General features: G+C 42.3%; 1 protein-coding gene across 1 annotated transcript in view; it reads left to right on the top strand.

The window, feature by feature from the left end:
- Positions 1-825: 825 nt before the first annotated feature.
- The window catches only part of eeig1a (estrogen-induced osteoclastogenesis regulator 1a), a 29,457-nt gene continuing 11,524 nt past the window's right edge, over positions 826-18,758 (top strand). Inside the window, exons 1-4 of the mRNA XM_079517392.1 lie at positions 826-962; positions 1,087-1,386; positions 15,261-15,381; positions 17,192-17,221. Of these exons, the coding sequence (XP_079373518.1) occupies positions 1,244-1,386; positions 15,261-15,381; positions 17,192-17,221 (294 nt within the window). The 5' untranslated portion in view covers positions 826-962; positions 1,087-1,243. The remainder of the gene's footprint in view (positions 963-1,086; positions 1,387-15,260; positions 15,382-17,191; positions 17,222-18,758) is intronic.

Raw genomic sequence — 18,758 nt, 5'->3', positions numbered from 1 at the left:
TTGCTACTGCGAGGATGACATCTTAAATTCTGATGATGGGTTCAATGTTTTTTTGTAAGTGTATGGTAACATATATGTGCTGTACTTTATAGTTGTAATGTTAACAATATTTCATTGCGGTCTGCATAATTTAGGGGAGCCTGGCTTAGGGAAAAGTTAAGCAAAAAAGTGACTACTTTTTCCACCATTCCTGAACAGGTGATTGAGACTGACCGACTTGAATAAGCTTTCAGGGGCTGCTCTGGGCCCCAAGTAGCCGACTGGCCTAATTTACTTGCATAAAATGCACCTTATAGGCCTATATGTCTATATGTGAGACTTTTTGGTTCATTATTCCCCCTGGGCCAGCCAGGGCCTTTTGGGGCCCTGGCTGGCCCCCTTCAAGGGATCCAGCTCGATTTAGGTAAACACAGCTGATGGTAATAATGATATTAATTTATTTGTGTTTTCTGTGTGCCAGCATGAAGTCAACTGTAGGCTACAGGAGATTCCATGTGTGGCACAAATTCGCACAATATAGGGCAGGCCAACACCCACCCGGGCACAATTCATGTTAACAACTTGACATTAAACTTCACAACATGTGTGTTAACCACCAAAACGTTTGCTGTGAAAATGTGTCTATTCAAGCTCCAATTAAAGGTGTCGAACTTTCTAGGCTCTCTGCGTTTTACCACGGGACGTAAAAAATAAAAGTCTCCCGCCCTCTAACGGCAGACCTTTGTACTGCACTTGTTGTGCAGCTATTCCACGCTGTGCGCCTTGTGTGGCCACACGGGGGCGTTGTTGTATACAATGTGTAGTGTAAAACCGTGGGTCCAAAGTTCTAGACCAGAGAAAGGGACGGCTCAGTCTTCTCTTCTTCAGCTCTGTCATTTGTAGAAGTGATTCCCTCTGCCATGGTTTGCTCTCCTGACATATGTACTTTCACCGAAGTTTGGATGGGTACTACACGTCTTCAGGTAGGTCTCTACGACTTTCTTCTAATCCTTTTTTGAAAGTGACAACTCTTCTTCTTCATACAGTTCTTTTGGAAATCTGGAATGTAGTTTTTTTCTTTCTTTTTCTGTTTGAATTTGTTTACAGATGTCGGTGCGGTGGAATCATCTATGAAGAGGAGTTGTTCGGGCTGACGATATGCAGTAACAACTGGGGCATTCCAGTTTTCACATTTTTTTTTGTTCGTACGCTTTCGTCGGTACGTGTTACCTCGATTCGCTTGGTGTGTAACAAGCAAACAGTGATGGCTTTTTTCGTGAAAAAGAAGAAATTTAAGTTCCAGACGCATTTGACGTTGGAAGAGCTAACCGCAGTGCCTTTCGTCAACGGAGTTTTGTTCTGCAAGATGCGGTTGTTGGACGGTGATTTTGTTGCAACTTCTTCGAGGTAAAAAAAAAAAAGACAAAAACACACCCATCACAAATAACTATACTGCAGCATTCTGTTACAAATTACAACTAGAAATGTCGCAATTTTGGAAAAATTGCAAACGTTTGTTTGTATTCTGTTTGACAGTCTGATGCACATCAATCATTACAGTAAACAGACAATATCTTAAACTGTACATGTATACAGCATATACATGGGGGTTTAATTCGTTTTTATTATGATTTAATATAGATGAGTAAAATTACTTAATCGAAATTAATTTGATGTAATTGCATTGTGTGGTGAAGTGGCCTTATGAGTAATGACTCTTTGTTGGCAGGACTTGGCGCAGAGTTTAGGGGTTTAGAATTTAGACAATTATGCCATGCCACCTGCCCACCTCCTTTGAAATCATATCACAACAATCAAAATCTAGTATCAATCTGCTCTTTACTCCACTTACTAGACTAGACGGAATTGGTAAGTACAATACAATCTTGCTGATACACCTACTGTACTGATTGTCATTTGGATTGGATAGATAAGTGAACACTAGGTCACAAGGATGGCAGAGATGGCCTGAAGCCTTCAGCTGCTTAGTGTTTACTGTGGCCTATAGCTTCTCATGCACGTCACATACAACCATTTCTCTTCCTATAACTTGAACACAAGGCGCTTTTGTCCCCTTTCTGTTGATCCCGAGGGTAGATTGTGATGGAGTGAGTGGATTGTGTGCAAAACAATGCTATTTTGGTCACACCAGAAGACACTCCAGGATCTGTCATGGCTTGTTTGCACATGTGCATTGGCTGGCCTGGGGCAGGTTCACGATGATGAGGCATGATCACTTGACTGGCATGGGAGCAACTGTGAGTGTCTCATCGTGATTCGTGACACTTCTGCACAACATGCTGTGTGTGTGTGGTGGCATTGCCTCTCCCTCCTCCAGTGTGCAGTACCTCTCTACAGTTTTATCTGTAGAGAGTTGTAGCTGAGTGGTTAGTGAGCCCGCCTGGGGAGCCAGAGCCCCTGGTGGTCCCAGGTACGATTCCCATGCCAGGTGACTGCTCCTAGTTGTTATAGGGTGGGTAAAACCCAGAGGTACGAATTTCATCTATATATTTGTGTGTGTGTGTGTGTGTGTGTGTGTGTGTGTGTGTGTGTGTGTGTGTGTATATATACACACACATTATGACCTATGTATTATGTACATAATGTGACAAAAAACACCCCAAAGGAGTGGGGACTAATCTACTGTATTCTACTATTCTATCTTTCTCTCGCGACTCTGACACAGCCAGACATGAACCCCGGCCTATATAGGTAAACCTCAACTTGTGACGCAATCTGGGATAGTGCCTTGTTGTAGGCCAGGTACTGTACTTGGCACTTAACTGCCAATGAATCATTGTCACCACCTTCGTCCAGAAAGAAGTGTCAGACTGGTTGCAAAGAGGAGGTCAGGTAGTGATCTTGTATTCTTCGCAAGAAAGTTCCGCAGGGTGTGTGTGACTTTTGTGTGCTGACCTCGAGAGGGAACGTAGTTTGAGAATGGCAAGGTGATATGTCTTCTGTTCTGTCTAAAAAAAAATGACTGCATAGGCTTGTTTTTCATTCCTGCAGCTCTTTGCCACACCTAAATTGCCCTACATGTTCAGACAAGCCTCTTTAACTGCCAAGATGCAAGCTAAAGAACCCCTATATACATGAGAGAACTGTTCCTCTGGGCCTTCACCAAAAGGGAGATCTTCTTTGTCTGGAGCAGAACAAATGACGCAAATCGACCTCCCTGAGCACACAAATGTGTCCCGAAGCGAGACCGCTTATGGCCTTTGAAAAGGGAGAGCAAACAAACTGGCATATCATGATGCAAAACCTCAGTGTGATGCTTGTCAGCGGATGTTTCTATTTTCTTGTTATTTTTTGTTGCCTGTTGTCATCATCATCATCATCATCAGAGAGGAATACATGCACATTTAAAAGAATGCTGCCTCCCTCCTCTTCCTGTCCTCATTAAGAGGACCGTGATCAGATCAACTAGAGGCTAGTTCCAACAAGCTGCTGCGAGTTCAAGTCCATCTCTGTGTTGTGGCTGTTATATAACGGCTCAGATTCCTCTCGGCTGAGCTGCCGTGTACAGTCTCCCTGGCTCTGACTGTCTGTGTAGATCAGGGGTTCTCAACCCGTGGGTCGCGACCCCTCGGGGGGTCGCCAAATTATTTTAGGGGGTCCCCAAATTATTTTCAAAAAAAATATATATATATATTTTTTTAATTTTATTTTCACGATTTAAAAAAAATAGCAGACCTACAAGCTCGTAGCGCGCCACTCGGTGGCGCGCTATGAGCTTGTAGATCTGCTATTTTTCAATAGCTAAATTATAACAATGCTTAAAACACCAAAAGGGGTTCCCGCCCAAAATGGTTTAAGGTTATTGTAGCAGTCAATTTATATTGGGGGTCGGGAGGGGGCGGGGCGGGGGTCCCGAGACATTGCCAAAGCATTTCCGGGGGTCCCCGGCCAAAAACGTTGAGAACCCCTGGTGTAGATGTGCATAACAAGGGCTCCTCACACGAGGGACACGGAGACCGGCACGAAGTGGTCCCTCTATGCTGGGACAGAGATTAACATTATGTCATCGTCCAGAGTGAGGATGATGCACACAAACAACCTCTTTGTTTTGTCCGGTCGTCTGTGCCTTGCCTTGTTGTGCGTTTGGAACATTTGAGACGTAACATTAGAGTTGAACCAGCGGACCGTGCTCTTTCAGGCCTGAAAACCCAAGAGTCCCCATTGGCTCTAAAGGCTGTGCGTAATCGGAACAGATCACATGCTGTAAATGTGACTGTTCCAACACTTGCTCTCTCTCTCTCTCTCTCTCTCTCTCTCTCCACCCATAAAAGCTCTTTAACTAGGGCCTGGTGTTGGAAAAACAATAGCCATCAGCACTAAAACCCATTTGGCATCTGTATAGATGTTGAAGCATTAGAAAGTAGACAATCAAATCTCTTTAACTATTCAACCATGCCACCAATTCCATCCAGCAATGTCCCACATTTTTCGAGATTTGTCAAAAGTTTGAAAATATCTGCAAGCTCAATCTACAATTTCCAAATAGTCCCCAAGTATAACATTGGACTTATGTGGAGAATTTGTGTTTTTGACTTTAGGGTAATTTCTGTTGAGGTAATACACATTTAAGAGAGGGTTGGGTACAAAATATTGTTGTAAATAAGAACAGGACAGAAGAATATTGGATCTTGTAGAGTAGATGTTTTGAAAGCAATCCAGCAATTCCCAGCCCTGGCTTTCAATAAAAAAAATGTCTTGTCGAAATCACATTCATTCTGACTGACTCACACTTAATCTATTTTCTTCTGCACTGAACTAGGGGCCATACTGTATATACAGTACATATGCTACAGCCCCTATAGGGTTTTGGCAGGGGGAAACGTAGTTCTAGTAGTGCATGATGAGTCGTCCTATACTCTTAGCCTTTATCAGCCATTTTGTTTGCATTTGAGTCTGGCTTTAACTAGCTTGAAGAGACTGCAGCAGTGTTGTTTTTGGCAGCAAATTTTGATTTTTGTTTTAGTCATAGTCTCTTGAATAGTTTTAATTTAGTTTTAGTCACATTTTAGTCACCTGGAATGTTTTTGTGTTAGTCTAGTTTTAGTCGACTAAATGTCATAAGATTTTAGTCGACTAAATCTACAGTTGATTTAGTCGACTAAAATGTATTTTGGTGGGCCTTGATGCTGTCGTAATGACAGATTTTATACTTGCTGAAAATAGCAGATCTACAAGCTCACAACGCGTCGCGCTGCGACGCGTTGTGAGCTTGTAGATCTGCTATTTTCAGCATGCAACCAAGTGTAAATGACTTATACTGGATCTCTTGTCCACTATTCCCTCCCTAACATTTTAGTCTAGTTTTTATTTGTTGACGAAATTGTCAATATATTTAGTCTTAGTTTTAGTCATCATAGCTTAGTTTTCATTTAGTTTCCATTTAGTTTTCGTCAGTGAAAAAAGGTAGTCGACGAACATTTTTCGTCTTAGTTTTAGTCGACGAAAACAACACTGGACTGCAGTGAGTCTGACTTGGCCGTTTGATGTGGCAACGTGGCCTGATTGTATCCATTTCCTGCTCTGGATCAGATTTGGCCATGGTGATGTAGGCACAGACAGGCTGAGCATGTTTCCACGTGAAGTGAACAAGGGTTTGCACACACAGCTGCTCAGGCCCTGAGCACGAATGGATAAAGTGATTGATTCTGTCCAGAAGTGTGTGTGTGTGTGTGTGTGTGTGTGTGTGTGTGTGTGTGTGTGTGTGTGTGTGTGTGTGTGTGTGTGTGTGTGTGTGTGTGTGTGTGTGTGTGTGTGTGTGTGTGTGTGTGTGTGTGTGTGTGTGTGTGTGTGTGTGTGTGTGTGTGTGTGTGTGTGTGTGTGTGTGTGTGTGTGTGTGTGTGTGTGTGTGTGTACTGAGTGGTGCAACTATACATTTATTGTTATAGTTAGTTACTGTGCTCTGTACTGTATTGTAGTGTACTGTGCTCTGTACTGTACTTTGATTATTTTTGGAAAAAATCTTTGTGAAATGACTATACCATTTTTTTCAGACAGAGTACGAGTACTTCATTTTTAGTACTCGCCGATACCGATTACTTTATTTTTGTTGAGTAACCACTTATTTGACCCCCTTTTTCTCATAGAGCAATCTACACTTGTCAGTTGTCATTTATGCTTGTAGATCGGCTTTTTTTGTTGCAGTGTTGGGTCAGACTTGCTCCCGTTGCATACGTTCAGCCTAGTGTCAATTGGATGTTTTGGTACTTGGGTCAAAGTATCAGGGCCGGTTACGAGTACTTGAGTACTATCGGCCCAAGTAACTGATATCAGTATCGAAACAACTCTAGTAGAAATGGCCGTGTGGGGGTCCCCGGAACATCCAGACCCCCAGGAACGCGCCGCCCAGGGGCCTGGCCCGGTTCTGACGAGCCTTCCCACGTCCGAAACGGTCGAGAAATGACAGAGTTACCGCGTGGGGGTCCCCGCCCCGGGGGCGTCCCCGGAATACCAGACCCCCCACACTGAATATAGGGGTGGCTATAGCCCTTCAAAAATATCGAATAGAAGTTCGAATCACACCCGTGTGAAGTGAGGGGCGCTCTTATCATCATACGTCATCATTTTGTCTTCAATGTTTGTTTACACAAACCCTGAAAGCTAGGCATAGGAGGGGCTATTGCCCCTCAAAAATATCGAATAGCTGATCTTCAAGCTAACGCATCGCATGTGATGCGTTGTGAGCTTGTAGATCACAAATTGTCACACTATTAAGTATATAAATGGTTAATTATCCCTAAGAGAGCATACTGTATGAAATTAAAGATACAGTATTGTGCTACAACGCTTTACGTTATCCGTTCATCAAATCCCTATTTATTTGTTTTCAGTTTTGTGCTATCAAGGGTTTTGTAGGAGAAGGCCTCACATTTTTTTCCAGTGGTGGATATCTTATTTTGGAAGGAAACTCTTTGAATGTCGGAGGGGTTGAGACTTAGGGAGGGTGAATGGAAGAGATGAGCTGTAGGCCGAGTGCAAAGGAAGGACTCCAGAGAGACAAATGAAAACGTGTGCGAGGTTGAAAGGGACCAGCGGCTTCGCGACAGCTGTTTCCTGTTTTCATCACACTTTTTTGCAGACTTTTGTATTTGGCGGAGGTGAGATGCTTTGCCCTGTATGTGTATAACTCTGGTCAATGTCCAGGTAATCCAAAGCAGGGGTTCTCAACCCGTGGGTCGCGACCCCTCGGGGGGGTCGCCAAATTATTTTAGGGGGTCCCCAAATTATTTAAAAAAAAAAAAGAATCTTTTTAATTTTTTCACGATTTTTCAAAAATAGCAGACCTACAAGCTCGTAGCGCGCCACTCGGTGGCGCGCTATGAGCTTGTAGATCTGCTATTTTTCAATAGCTAAATTATAACAATGCTTAAAACACAAAGGGGTTCCCGCCCAAAATGGTTTAAGGTTATTGTAGCAGTCAATTTATATTGGGGGTCGGGAGGGGGCGGGGCGGGGGTCCCGAGACATTGCCAAAGCATTTCCGGGGGTCCCCGGCCAAAAACGTTGAGAACCCCTGATCCAAAGGACTGTTCTGTTTAAGCGGGTAACGGTTCCCTCTGAACAGAATTTCACATGATTTGGCACAGCAGAAGTAGGAAGGAATATCCCTAAAATCCAATTATTTCTCCCTTGATTTATGAGATTAAGGAAGATGTCTTTGAATCCTACAACGTTTTCCTCAAAGTTCTATCTTCCAAGATGGCCGAAAGGAAACGGTGGCACCTCGGTGAACCACAAAGGTCCAGTAGTACAGCGTTTCATACAACCTCAAAGTTCATTTCAGGGGAATTTGTGAGCCACAGGCAAGTATCAAGGATGTTTCTACTTTTGGGTCATGTTACTAAAGTTAAGTTCTGGTTTCTGACTGCATGAGAGTGCTGCAGCATGCTTAATATATGAACTTGGATAGCTGCAAAGAGAGATGAGAGCAGCTGCATAAACAGAGCAATGTCGAAGCCTTAGATGTGTATATACATTTGTCTAGTCCTACTCCTAATACATAGAGGAGGGCATTTATATTAAAAGGATTTGGCGAACATTCGGATATAAACCAGCTCAAAATGAGGGAGAAGCCGGTACGAGCATTCGACAGGACAGAACGGGACACAAATTGATATTGTTGCACAATGGCAGGAATCAAAACCCATGTGGTCTTCCAACCGTTCAACATGACATGATTGGCAAATGTAACTCGTTAGTGCTACGTCACCCCAGCTTGATGTTCTAGCCCCCCTAGCCAGCAGGATCTGGCTGCTTCCTCAGCATTTTGCCTCCCAGGCTGTTTATTATCAGCCCCTCTTACCCTTTGACACGGTGACATGGGCAGGCTGCTGTTTGTCTTTCTGTGTGTGTGTGTGTGTGTGCGTGTGCGTGTGCGTGTGGACCAACCAGGCCCCGAGGAACCACCGAGGCAGGATGGGAGATAAGGATTTCATACTCGTGCATTGCTGACACAGTTAGTCATCACAAGCTGGGGTACCGTATGGGGCGGCAGCATAGGCACGTCACATTTTAGGCACTTAGCTGAAGCTCTTCTTTCAGTTTCAAGAGGGACTTTCTGTGATTATATAATGCGTTTTGAATTGCTAGACCAGTGGTTCTCAAAGTACTTGTATTAACCCCAAGGTGTACTATATTAACTATAATTAGTTAATATAGATGGGATCACAATCATTTCTGATGAATTGAAAATGGAGGACCCTGATGTAAACAAGTCTTAGTGCTTTTTCTGGTTTCATCCTCGTAGCAGTTTTTGTATTGACTTATGACTTTTTATGGCTTTTGTTTGAAATGTACCCATTCTACAAACTGTGAATAAAAGAAATCAATCCATTTTAACCACTTTATCCATTCACATGTTGGAACATTTTGAAATGTTTTGAAAAATATTGAAAGTGTTTATAATTATAAGGCAAACTTTCTCTTCCGGGGGTCCCTGGCATTAAACATTTTCAGATGGGGGTTCGCGGCCAAGTAAATATCAATTTGGGGGTCCTTTGAGAACCGCTGTCCTAGACCTGCGGTTTTCAACCATTTTCATATCGAGTCCTATTATTTATTCTGCACTTGAGCCACGGACCACCATTTGATGAGATTTAGCCTCAGACCCAAAACTTTGAATAATTTGTGGTCGTCGAATTAGATTTTGTGGATGTGGTACCATAGGAGAGATTGATAACAGGCAAATGTTAATCAAAATAACAATTCTTCTACATTCTAATAATTGTGTAGACTTCTTGTAAATTAATGCAGATGTTTAACAATAATTTAACTCTTTAACCCATTCTGACCTGAGATCAGATTCTAAAAATGTCTTCTACATCCTGACAGTTTTCTGAAAAAGCTATGTTTCTATGTCAGTCGTAAAATAGCAGACCTACAAGCTCGTAGCGCGCCACTCGGTGGCGTGCTATGAGCTTGTAGATCTGCTATTTTTCAATAGCTTTAAAGCATAACATAATGCTAACACCAAAAGGGGTCCCCGCCCAAAATGGGTTAAAGAGTAAAATGAAACCATGGTTACCAACTCTCCCATCATGTAGCTGGGGACCACCTGGAACCCCCTCAAGGACCACTGGTGGTCCCCGGACCACTGGTTGAGAACCACTGTCCTAGACCACAAACTTTAGAACAAACCAATAGTCAGGAATGCAAGGGTCAGAGAGTCAGTGACCTGATAATGGGTGATAGCCTTAACTACATTGTTTACTGAACTAATTTGTGTGAATCCAGATTTATGATCATACAGTCTTGAGTATATAGCCGTTAATATTTTATTCAAACATATAATCGTGTTTAAGTAACTTGCTAATTATATGTAGTTAATGAACAAGTGCATTTACAAAATAGATGGAAACTAACCTTTCCCAGTCCAGTCTGTGGGAAAACATGGTATGTTATGGTCCGTGTTTCTGGTTTACTTTGTGATTCTTGACCCTGCTGGTTTTTGGAGGTGAAACTGACAAAAGGTTTGTCTTTCAACTTCAGCATTGCGTGACAGACTTAGTTTTTCGGTATAAAGTTTTGAAGTATTTTGTCACTGAAATTCGGTAGGTGCATTCAGTTGGCGAATCCAGTGTCAGGAGTATTTTATTAGTTTTTTGGCTGGTTAATGTTGTTCATGTAGGCCTAGTTCTTGATTGAAGGCCTCACCAGTGTTGCCTCTTTGCAGGGTCAGAATCCCTCAGGTCTGTCTGGTCTCTCACTGTGGCCTGGAGTTACTGAGAATCCCTTGGCCGTCCCTCAGAGTAGTCTTTTGAAGGCTCCACAAAGAGGTTGTTGTTAAACGTTGCACCCCCTCACCTCCTCGTCTTGCTCAAATTCGGTGGTCTGTCTCTCTCTCTCTCTCTCTCGGCTGCGTTCCTGGCTGAGAGTTGCCGGGGATTTTGAGGCGTGTGAGGTTGCCATGGCTACTGAATAAAGCCATCTGGACTTTGGAATGTGGCCGAGGAACGCTCCTTGTTACTGACTAAAGGAGGGTGTTGAAAGGCATGGAATTTCTGATAGTGTGTGTGTGTGTGTGTGTGTGTGTGTGTGTGTGTGTGTGTGTGTGTGTGTGTGTGTGTGTGTGTGTGTGTGTGTGTGTGTGTGTGTGTGTGTGTGTGTGTGTGTGTGTGTGTGTGTGTGTGTGTGTGTGTGTGTGTGTGTGTGTGTGTGTGTGTGTGTGTGTGTGTGTGTGTGTGTGTGTGTGTGTGTGTGTGTGTGTGTGTGTGTGTGTGTGTGTGTGTGCGCGCGTGCGCAAGTGAGGCAAGTGCAGGGATTGTGCAGTTTAATTATTTTGTTATTACAACATTTGATATTCAGCATTCAGGAAGAAGTGACATTTACAAAAGGAGAGCTGGAATGTTCTTTAACCATTAATGTCCACTATAGACACATTTTGACTGCAGACATATTGTTTTGTATAAAAAAAATTAAATATATTTTCAGATGTGTTTTTGTAGCACATGGTGCAACTTATGAGAGCTTGAGAAGAGAACATTTTGAATATGAGATATCTTATTTAACATGCAAAGCTCATATGTTGCAATGATTATACCAATTCATATACTCCTTCCCGAATGGCAGAATGATGGAAAGACAGGATGAAAGGGTTTATGGTGTTTTTTGGGGACATGCAAGATATTGTTAAGAGTTTGAATTGAAAGTAGAGTTGAAAGTTCTTAAATGGGGACTGGGGAATCATCGGGTAGCTGGCACTAGCTTACACTACGAGTATATTTGTGCATTATTGCTTTATTAGTGCATTATTATTACGTTGTATGACTTAATTTAAAATCACCAATTATCAAACTCTACAAACTCTAATTCAATTGGTAATCATAGTTATATATGTACAACTTGTATCTGAGCAAAGTTACATACTGTACATCTATGTAGCGTCATTGCAAGTACATCAGAATTGTAATGCTAATGCTAAACCAGGCTATATTACAAGCAATTATATTTCAATGAAAATGTACTTCTTGTGTTTCAAATGCTCCAAATACCCTTTAAAGAGCCACATATGACGTAGGACATACAGTTAAGTAGTGACCGTGATGTGTAGTGGAACTATTTTGGAGTCTCTCCAGAAACATTTGACTGTGCAGATGGTTTTTTACCACTCCCTAGCATGGTATGGGGGGGACGGGAATAAATGAAAGGGCTTAGCTCCAAAATGAGATGTCTGCCATGGAATGCAGAGGGGAAAGAGTGTCACCTACTCTTCCAAAATGAATGATTGCAGAAAGTCACAAGTTTGCCGTTGCATTTTTTGTAGGGAGCTAACTTTAGTACTTAGTTGAAAAGTGAGGCTAAACCACATGAACCCCAGCGTCCCCATTCCAGGCATGCCATGGAAGAACATTTTGGAAGCCTCAGTAGTACGCACTACGCAGTCCTAGTGACAGGTATACTGTCTATACACCACCAGTGTGTCCACTTTCAAAGAAAGTACAATTTAAGTTTATGTCAATTGTTTGGCCATGCTGGCTTCAGTGCAATTGTTGTTAATTTACTGTGCATAATTACTAGACCTTGCCTGTTGGAGATGGTACACCTGTTGTGGATCGTACTAATTAGTGCAGTGGTGATTGACCTCAATTGGAACCAATTTGACTGCCTTTGATGTTGAGTTTGTGTTAACGTGAGAATCTTTGTTCAAATGGATGGAGAGCCAGATTCCATCCGAACGGAGCATGTTTCCGTTGTTGAACCTGTGGTTGTGCACACCGAAACCATTCCCCAGGTTATGGACAGTTACCTTATTTTCCTGTGGCACATTTGCAATGCAAACACTTTTCTCTCTCTCTCTCATGCAGCCGCCAGGCAAGGCATTGTGAACTATCTCCTCGATAGGTGTACTGCCTAGTGTCTATATGCTTATATTTAGTTTTCCGAAGTCCCCCAGGCCTCTACTACGCCCCCTCCTCATTTGTCTCTACAACTAAATATCGGTCGCTGAAAATAGGCAATTCTACAAGCTCACAACGCTGTGACGTTGTGACGCATTGTCAGATTGGAGATTACCTAGCTTTGCCGAATGTCCTCTCTAGGGTGTTCAAGAGAAAAAATAAAAACAGTTATGGCGCTGTGGCATGTGTGTGTGTGTGTATATATATATATATATATATATATATATATATATATATATATATTTTTTTTAAAGATATTTTTGGCCTTTATTGACGGTATAGTAGAGCGAGAGAGAGACGGGGAATGACACGCAGCATAGGCCGTCGGGATCAGGATGCATTAGAGCCTACAGTATTTAGGCTGTATACTACTGTATATCATGTGGTATGCGCCTGGACCGCTAGGCCAGAGGGCTACATAATAGGTTAGTTAGCAGTTTAGTTATTTAGAGCACTGTTTCTCTAACAGTGGGTCGTGACTCGTGACCCATCTTTGGGACGTGGACCAGTTTTTATGGATCACTCACGAGTAATACATTTCAAAAGATTTTAAAGTGTAGTACGAAGGTTGTAGATCTGCTATTTTCACGTCTGATTTCTCGTTTGGGTCTTAACGGACCACTTCACCACTTTTCAACCTATCTTCATATACGGTAATTGGTCCTCACAAATCTTTTTCTACTCCGTCTGTGTCTCATAGGAGGGCTGTGGGCAGTTCAGAAACCCGTCCACCAGTGACATCATCGATGGGGAATCCAAGCTAATAGAAACTGCAGGCTTTCTATTCCTGAAAAGTTGCAATGCGAAAATGGAAGCCATCATTCTCACAATAATAATAATAATAAAAAAAAAAAGAAAAAAAAAAAAGAAATATATATATATATATATATATATATATATATATATATATATATATATATATATATATATATATATATATATGAATGAGTTAACGATGATGTCACTGGTTGCCGGGTTTCTGAACTGCCCACAGCCCTCCTATGAGACACAGACCGAGTAGAAAGAAAATGGTGGTAATTTAATCATGAACATTAGTGAGGACCAATTATATGAAGGTAGGTTGAAAAGTGGTGAAACTAAAAGGTTTAGATTTAGAGAGACTGTCACAGGCAAAAGTCAAATTGAAGCCCTACAAAAACCGAATCTCTCTTGTTGACTAGTCTATGCAGCAGATGCAGAATCTAATCGGCCATGTTGATGTTTTTCTGGATTAAATGCTTTTATATCATAGAAATGTTCCGCCTGAATTCCATTGATGAACTGAGTCAGTCAGCACTCAGCCTGGGACAAATTGATGATGGGACTATGACCCAGTAACGGCATCTCTGAAATAACATGTTGTCCAAAAAGTACTTGAGTTAAGAATTGTACAAAAGTCAAGTTAGGAAAAATGAAAAGCGCACACATACCTCCATGTTGTATGTAGTTGACCACTGTCATTTAACATGTTTTAACATGTTAAACTGTCATTTAACATGTTTTAACATGTTAAAACTGTCATTTAACAAGTGGAATTCTGAAATGAGTCTCAAGAAAGCATGGAGTATGAAATGGAAAGGGTGCATGCCATGAAGCATCAAATGTTCTACCAAATCATATCTTAACTGGGGTTGATTTGTTTACTGTTACAAATGTTTGTTGAGCAGAAACAAATCATCCATCGTAACTGATTATCAAATGATTTGTCTATTCTGTTTTGTGATGTTTGATAGAAGCTAGAGAAGTACTTCATTTTTAGTACTCGCCGATACCGAGTACCGATACAAGTACTTTTAGTTTTTGTTGAGTAACCACTTATTTTTCTCCCTTTTTGTCCAGTTTCATTTCATTCTCATGCCTTGTAGTTGTAATGATACTGTTACCTTACAACAAATAAATAGCATGAAACAATTTTGAGAAAATATCAAATTCCAAAATGTTCTCTTTATTTTGCTTATATTAGCAATAAAACGTTTTGTTCTATTCAGACACATTCTAGTATTGTCTAACATCATAGTGTCAATGAACTGTTTTGCGGGGCGCCCGGTGGCCTAGTGGTCCAGGCGCATGCCACATATAGGCTCTGGCCTGACAGTGTGTCGCGTGTTCGAGTGCCGCTCATGACGACCTTTGCTGTGTGTCTCTCCCCTTCTCTCTCTCTCTCTCTCTCTCTCTCCCTCTTTCCTGTCAATCTTCACTTGTATCTATCAATAAAGGCAGAAAAGCCAAAAACAAATTGTTTTGGTACTCGGGTCAGAGTATCTGTTTCCGGTACCGAGTACAAGTACTTGAGCGTGGTATCGGGCCCAAGTATACCGGTACCAGTATCTGTATCGGTACATCTCTAATAGAAGCCATTTATATATGGCCTATTAGTCCTTTTTCATGTTGATTTGTTGATGTAAAAAAAAAAACAAGTTTCTAAATATCAGTAGGTTATAATTATTTCGTATTTACCCAGCCCTAACTCAGGGCTTTACAGTTTGTGACTTTGGCCTCACTCAGACCTTTACTGCATTGCTGTATGCTTGTTGGATGAATGTTGTGTAGTGTCATGGCCGCCCCAATGCATTTCCAATGGAAGTCACATGGTTTGTAGTCCACATTTTGGACTACAAGCTGTTGTATGGCTTTCGGCTGTGTTTCGACTGCGCCCCTCCCCCTCATACAACACAAATGTTGTGTCAAACCATGTGACTCCCATTGGAAATGCATTGGGGCGGCCATGACACTACACAACATTCATCCAACAAGCATACAGCAATGCAGTAAAGGTCTGAGTGAGGCCTTTGTGTGTCCAACCAAGCGGGATTGTGATTGTGATCATGCTTTGCTTCTTTTTTTTTTCTCTTCTCTTTCCACCCACAGAGAGGAGGTTCAGGAGAACTGTGTCCGCTGGAGGAAACGGTTCACCTTTGTGTGCAAGATGAGTGCCAACCCTCACACGGGGGTCCTGGACCCCTCTGTCTGCAGGGTATCTGTCAGGAAGGTGAGAGAGACCTTCGTAATCGTTTCCCTTTTCCCCCCAATCCGTTCCACTCAGCATTTTGCTTTATCGAAACCGAGTGCGACAGAGCAGGGAACAGTGCTGCACGATTAACCGCAAAAAAGATTGCGATCTATCATCTAGATTCAGACACCTACGCGATCTCATTTCTTCAGTGGCGTGCACAGACATTTAGAGGGGCAGGTGCTCAAGTTAAAAAAGGGCACCTTGTGCAGCGCGTGGAACCGGCCAGTTGCCTTAACCCATTTTGGGCGGGAACCCCTTTTGGTGTTAGCATTATGTTATGCTTTAGCTATTGAAAAATAGCAGATCTACAAGCTCATAGCGCGCCACCGAGTGGCGCGCTACGAGCTTGTAGCGCGCCACTCGAGCTTTTTTTTTCAAAAGGGCACATTGCCAAAAGGGCAGGGGGTGCTCTAGCACCCCCTAGTGTCTATCTGTGCACGCCACTGCATTTCTTAAATTTGAGCAAGAATCGTGCAGCACTAGTTGGCTGTCCATACATTTTAGTTGCTCTTATGTTTTTGCTATGCTATGTTTCTATGTCAGTGGTTCTTCGATTTTTCAAAAATAGCAGACCTACAAGCTCGTAGCGCGCCACTCGGTGGCGCGCTATGAGCTTGTAGATCTGCTATTTTTCAATAGCTAAAGCATAACATAATGCTAACACCAAAAGGGGTTCCCGCCCAAAATGGGTGGGTGGTGTTTAAAGAGTCTTAACAACTACACTATGGGTTCCATAAAATCCAAGTTAATGAAGTCGACTTTCCCCCAAGCAAGGGTTAGTATGGCTGCAGTCTCCTGAGCAGAGGGCTGGATTTATGTGTCTGTTAACGCCACATTCCACTGTTTCCTGCATGTGCTATCTTGTCTGGGTCAAACTCACACAGCTATATTAGTATTATCATTACTAAAGCCCAAAGTTGCTACACAGGTCTGGATAATCTACAAAATAGAAATAAATGAGGTACTTCCCAGAAGACTGAAACTGTCAAGCATTTACTAGTGGCTTTAATACACGCAGTGGTTCCCACACTTTTTTTTTTGTTGGGCGAGACCCAAAAGAGAGATTAGACGTTTGCCCGGGACCCAGACCTTTGAAAGTGGCAGATCTACAAGCACACACAACGCGCCGCGTTGCGATATCGTCGATCAGCTATTTTCACTACATCTTGGTTGTTTTTAAATGTATGCAATTCTTTAAATTTACTCGAGTCGTGACCCATACAAATTGGTCTGTGACCCACAAATGGATCCCGACCCACTGTTTGGGAAACAGAGACTTAACCCATTTTGACCTGAGATCAGATTCTAAAAATGTCTTCTACATCCAGACAGTTTTCTGAAAAAGTTTCTATGTCAGTCGTTTCTTGGATTTTTCAAAAATAGCAGACCTACGAGCTTGTAGATCTGCTATTTTTCAATAGCTAAAGCATAACAGAATGCTAACACCAAAAGGGCTTCCCGCCCAAAACGGGTTAAGGTGGTTGCACACTGGACGCGTCTTTCGGAAAAGCTAGAAACCCGAAAAACGCGCTCGGTGTGTGTGGGTGACCTTTTACAGGACTCTTTTAGTATGGGTGGCCAACTGGCCACAGTGTGAATGGAACCCCTAGCGTACTGTAGTGCTGCTATGCTTGACCCACCCATGAGGGACCATGAGCGTTGAGCGTGGTCATGGCCCTGTAATTTGACCCCTGTAATTCGAAGCCTATATAATTGGAGGGTGGATCAGTCACAGCACTCCAGTTTCATCATCTCTTTTCCTGTTTTTTTTTTTTTTTCACTGCAGGAACTCAAAGGAGGGAAAACGTACACGAAGGTAAGAGCTTGTTTCTCCCCCTGGAAAGCACAAGACTGCACGTTCATAAACAGATAGAAACCGTTAAAGGATGTACTTAAGTCCTGTTAACATTTAATGTCATACCATCTAAATATTAGCGTTTTTCCACCTCCGGTTTGAGAAAAATACATAATCATGTTGCCATCCATATAAATCCTGAACTTGGCCACCTCAAACATTTGATCTTTGTTGGGGGAATCTGCAAAAACATCACGCAGATGAATTCCAAGAAAGTGTGAGTGTGTTTTGTCAGATCGCATCATGTGACGGATCGAGACACGATTTAAGATCTCACGAAAATGACGTTTTGTTGATGCCGACTTACTAGGTTGTTGCTCCAGCAGGAACCATTTCCTCCTTTCTCTCATTCTGGATTTAGATTTCCTTCAGCTAAATATATACCACTGCTTTCCTCCTTGGAAGTTGGCTTCCTTAAGTACACACACCTCTTTACACTGTTAGTTTGGAAAGAGAAGGAAACCTGGAGAGAGGAAATCATTGTCGTGCAATTAGTAGGGAAAACAATCACACCTGTGTGAACTGAGTGGCGCAACTATACTTTTATTGTTATAGTTACTGTGTGTGTGTGTGTGTGTGTGTGTGTGTGCGCGTGTGTGCGCGTGCGTGCGCAGGGGGCTGGCCTGGTTCCGCCGGCACGCCCCGCGTCCGAATCGGTCGAGAAATGACAGTTACCAGTAGTTACCTCTACTGTACTGTACTGTCACACCCGAAATCTCGTAATGGCTGCTAAAAAACTCAGCTTCCCATCATGCACCTGTGTGTGTGTGTGTGTGTGTGTGTGTGTGCACAGTGTGAAGCTCAACAGCGCCACTTTGTCACCTGTTGGTACTCTAAACAGACAGACAGACATGGGGACACGCATTGCTGTTCCTTGGAGTGGCTGTGCCCCTCAAAAAACTGCATTTGCAGTAGTGAGAAGAAGTTCTGAGGAGTGCACTTCTCAAGTGACAGGGCGCTACCGTTTGTTTTTGTCAATGAGGAGGTTATCATCAGATCAATTTCTGAATAGCTCGGCTGTGAATCACTGTACACACAATAGTTGGACAAAATGTTTTGTTACATGGCAGCAAATTGTCCTTTTCTTTTTTTCATTGCTCAAGTTGAGAAAATCTTAATAGCGTTATTATATTAGCATCCTGTTTCCTTCCTACACAGATATCAAACATTTTAAGTATTTATTTTGCTTCTTTGCACTTCCTTCCCACCACTTGTGTGAATCTAGAAAGATAATAAACCCTTTATACATGTACATTCTTGTAATGATATCTAGCCGTCTTTTGAAATATGAACGAATTAAACAAAAATGCCAGCAACTTTTTGGAGCCCTCTACAAAAGCCATCTGTCTGCCTGTTAGACTGCGCAGTTGGACGTCAACTTACAGTTGGGTGCCACCGATATTGTCCCTTATCATTTGACCCATTTAGGCCTGACCTCAAAATTAAAAAAAATCCTTCTAAATCCTCCAGTTTTCTGAAATAAATATTTTCACGATTT

This window comes from Electrona antarctica (assembly GCF_951216825.1).
Source record: "Electrona antarctica genome assembly, chromosome: 12".
NCBI classification, from domain to species: Eukaryota; Metazoa; Chordata; class Actinopteri; order Myctophiformes; family Myctophidae; genus Electrona; species Electrona antarctica.
Note: the sequence above shows the minus strand (reverse complement) of the source record. Positions and strands in the feature narration are given on the sequence as shown.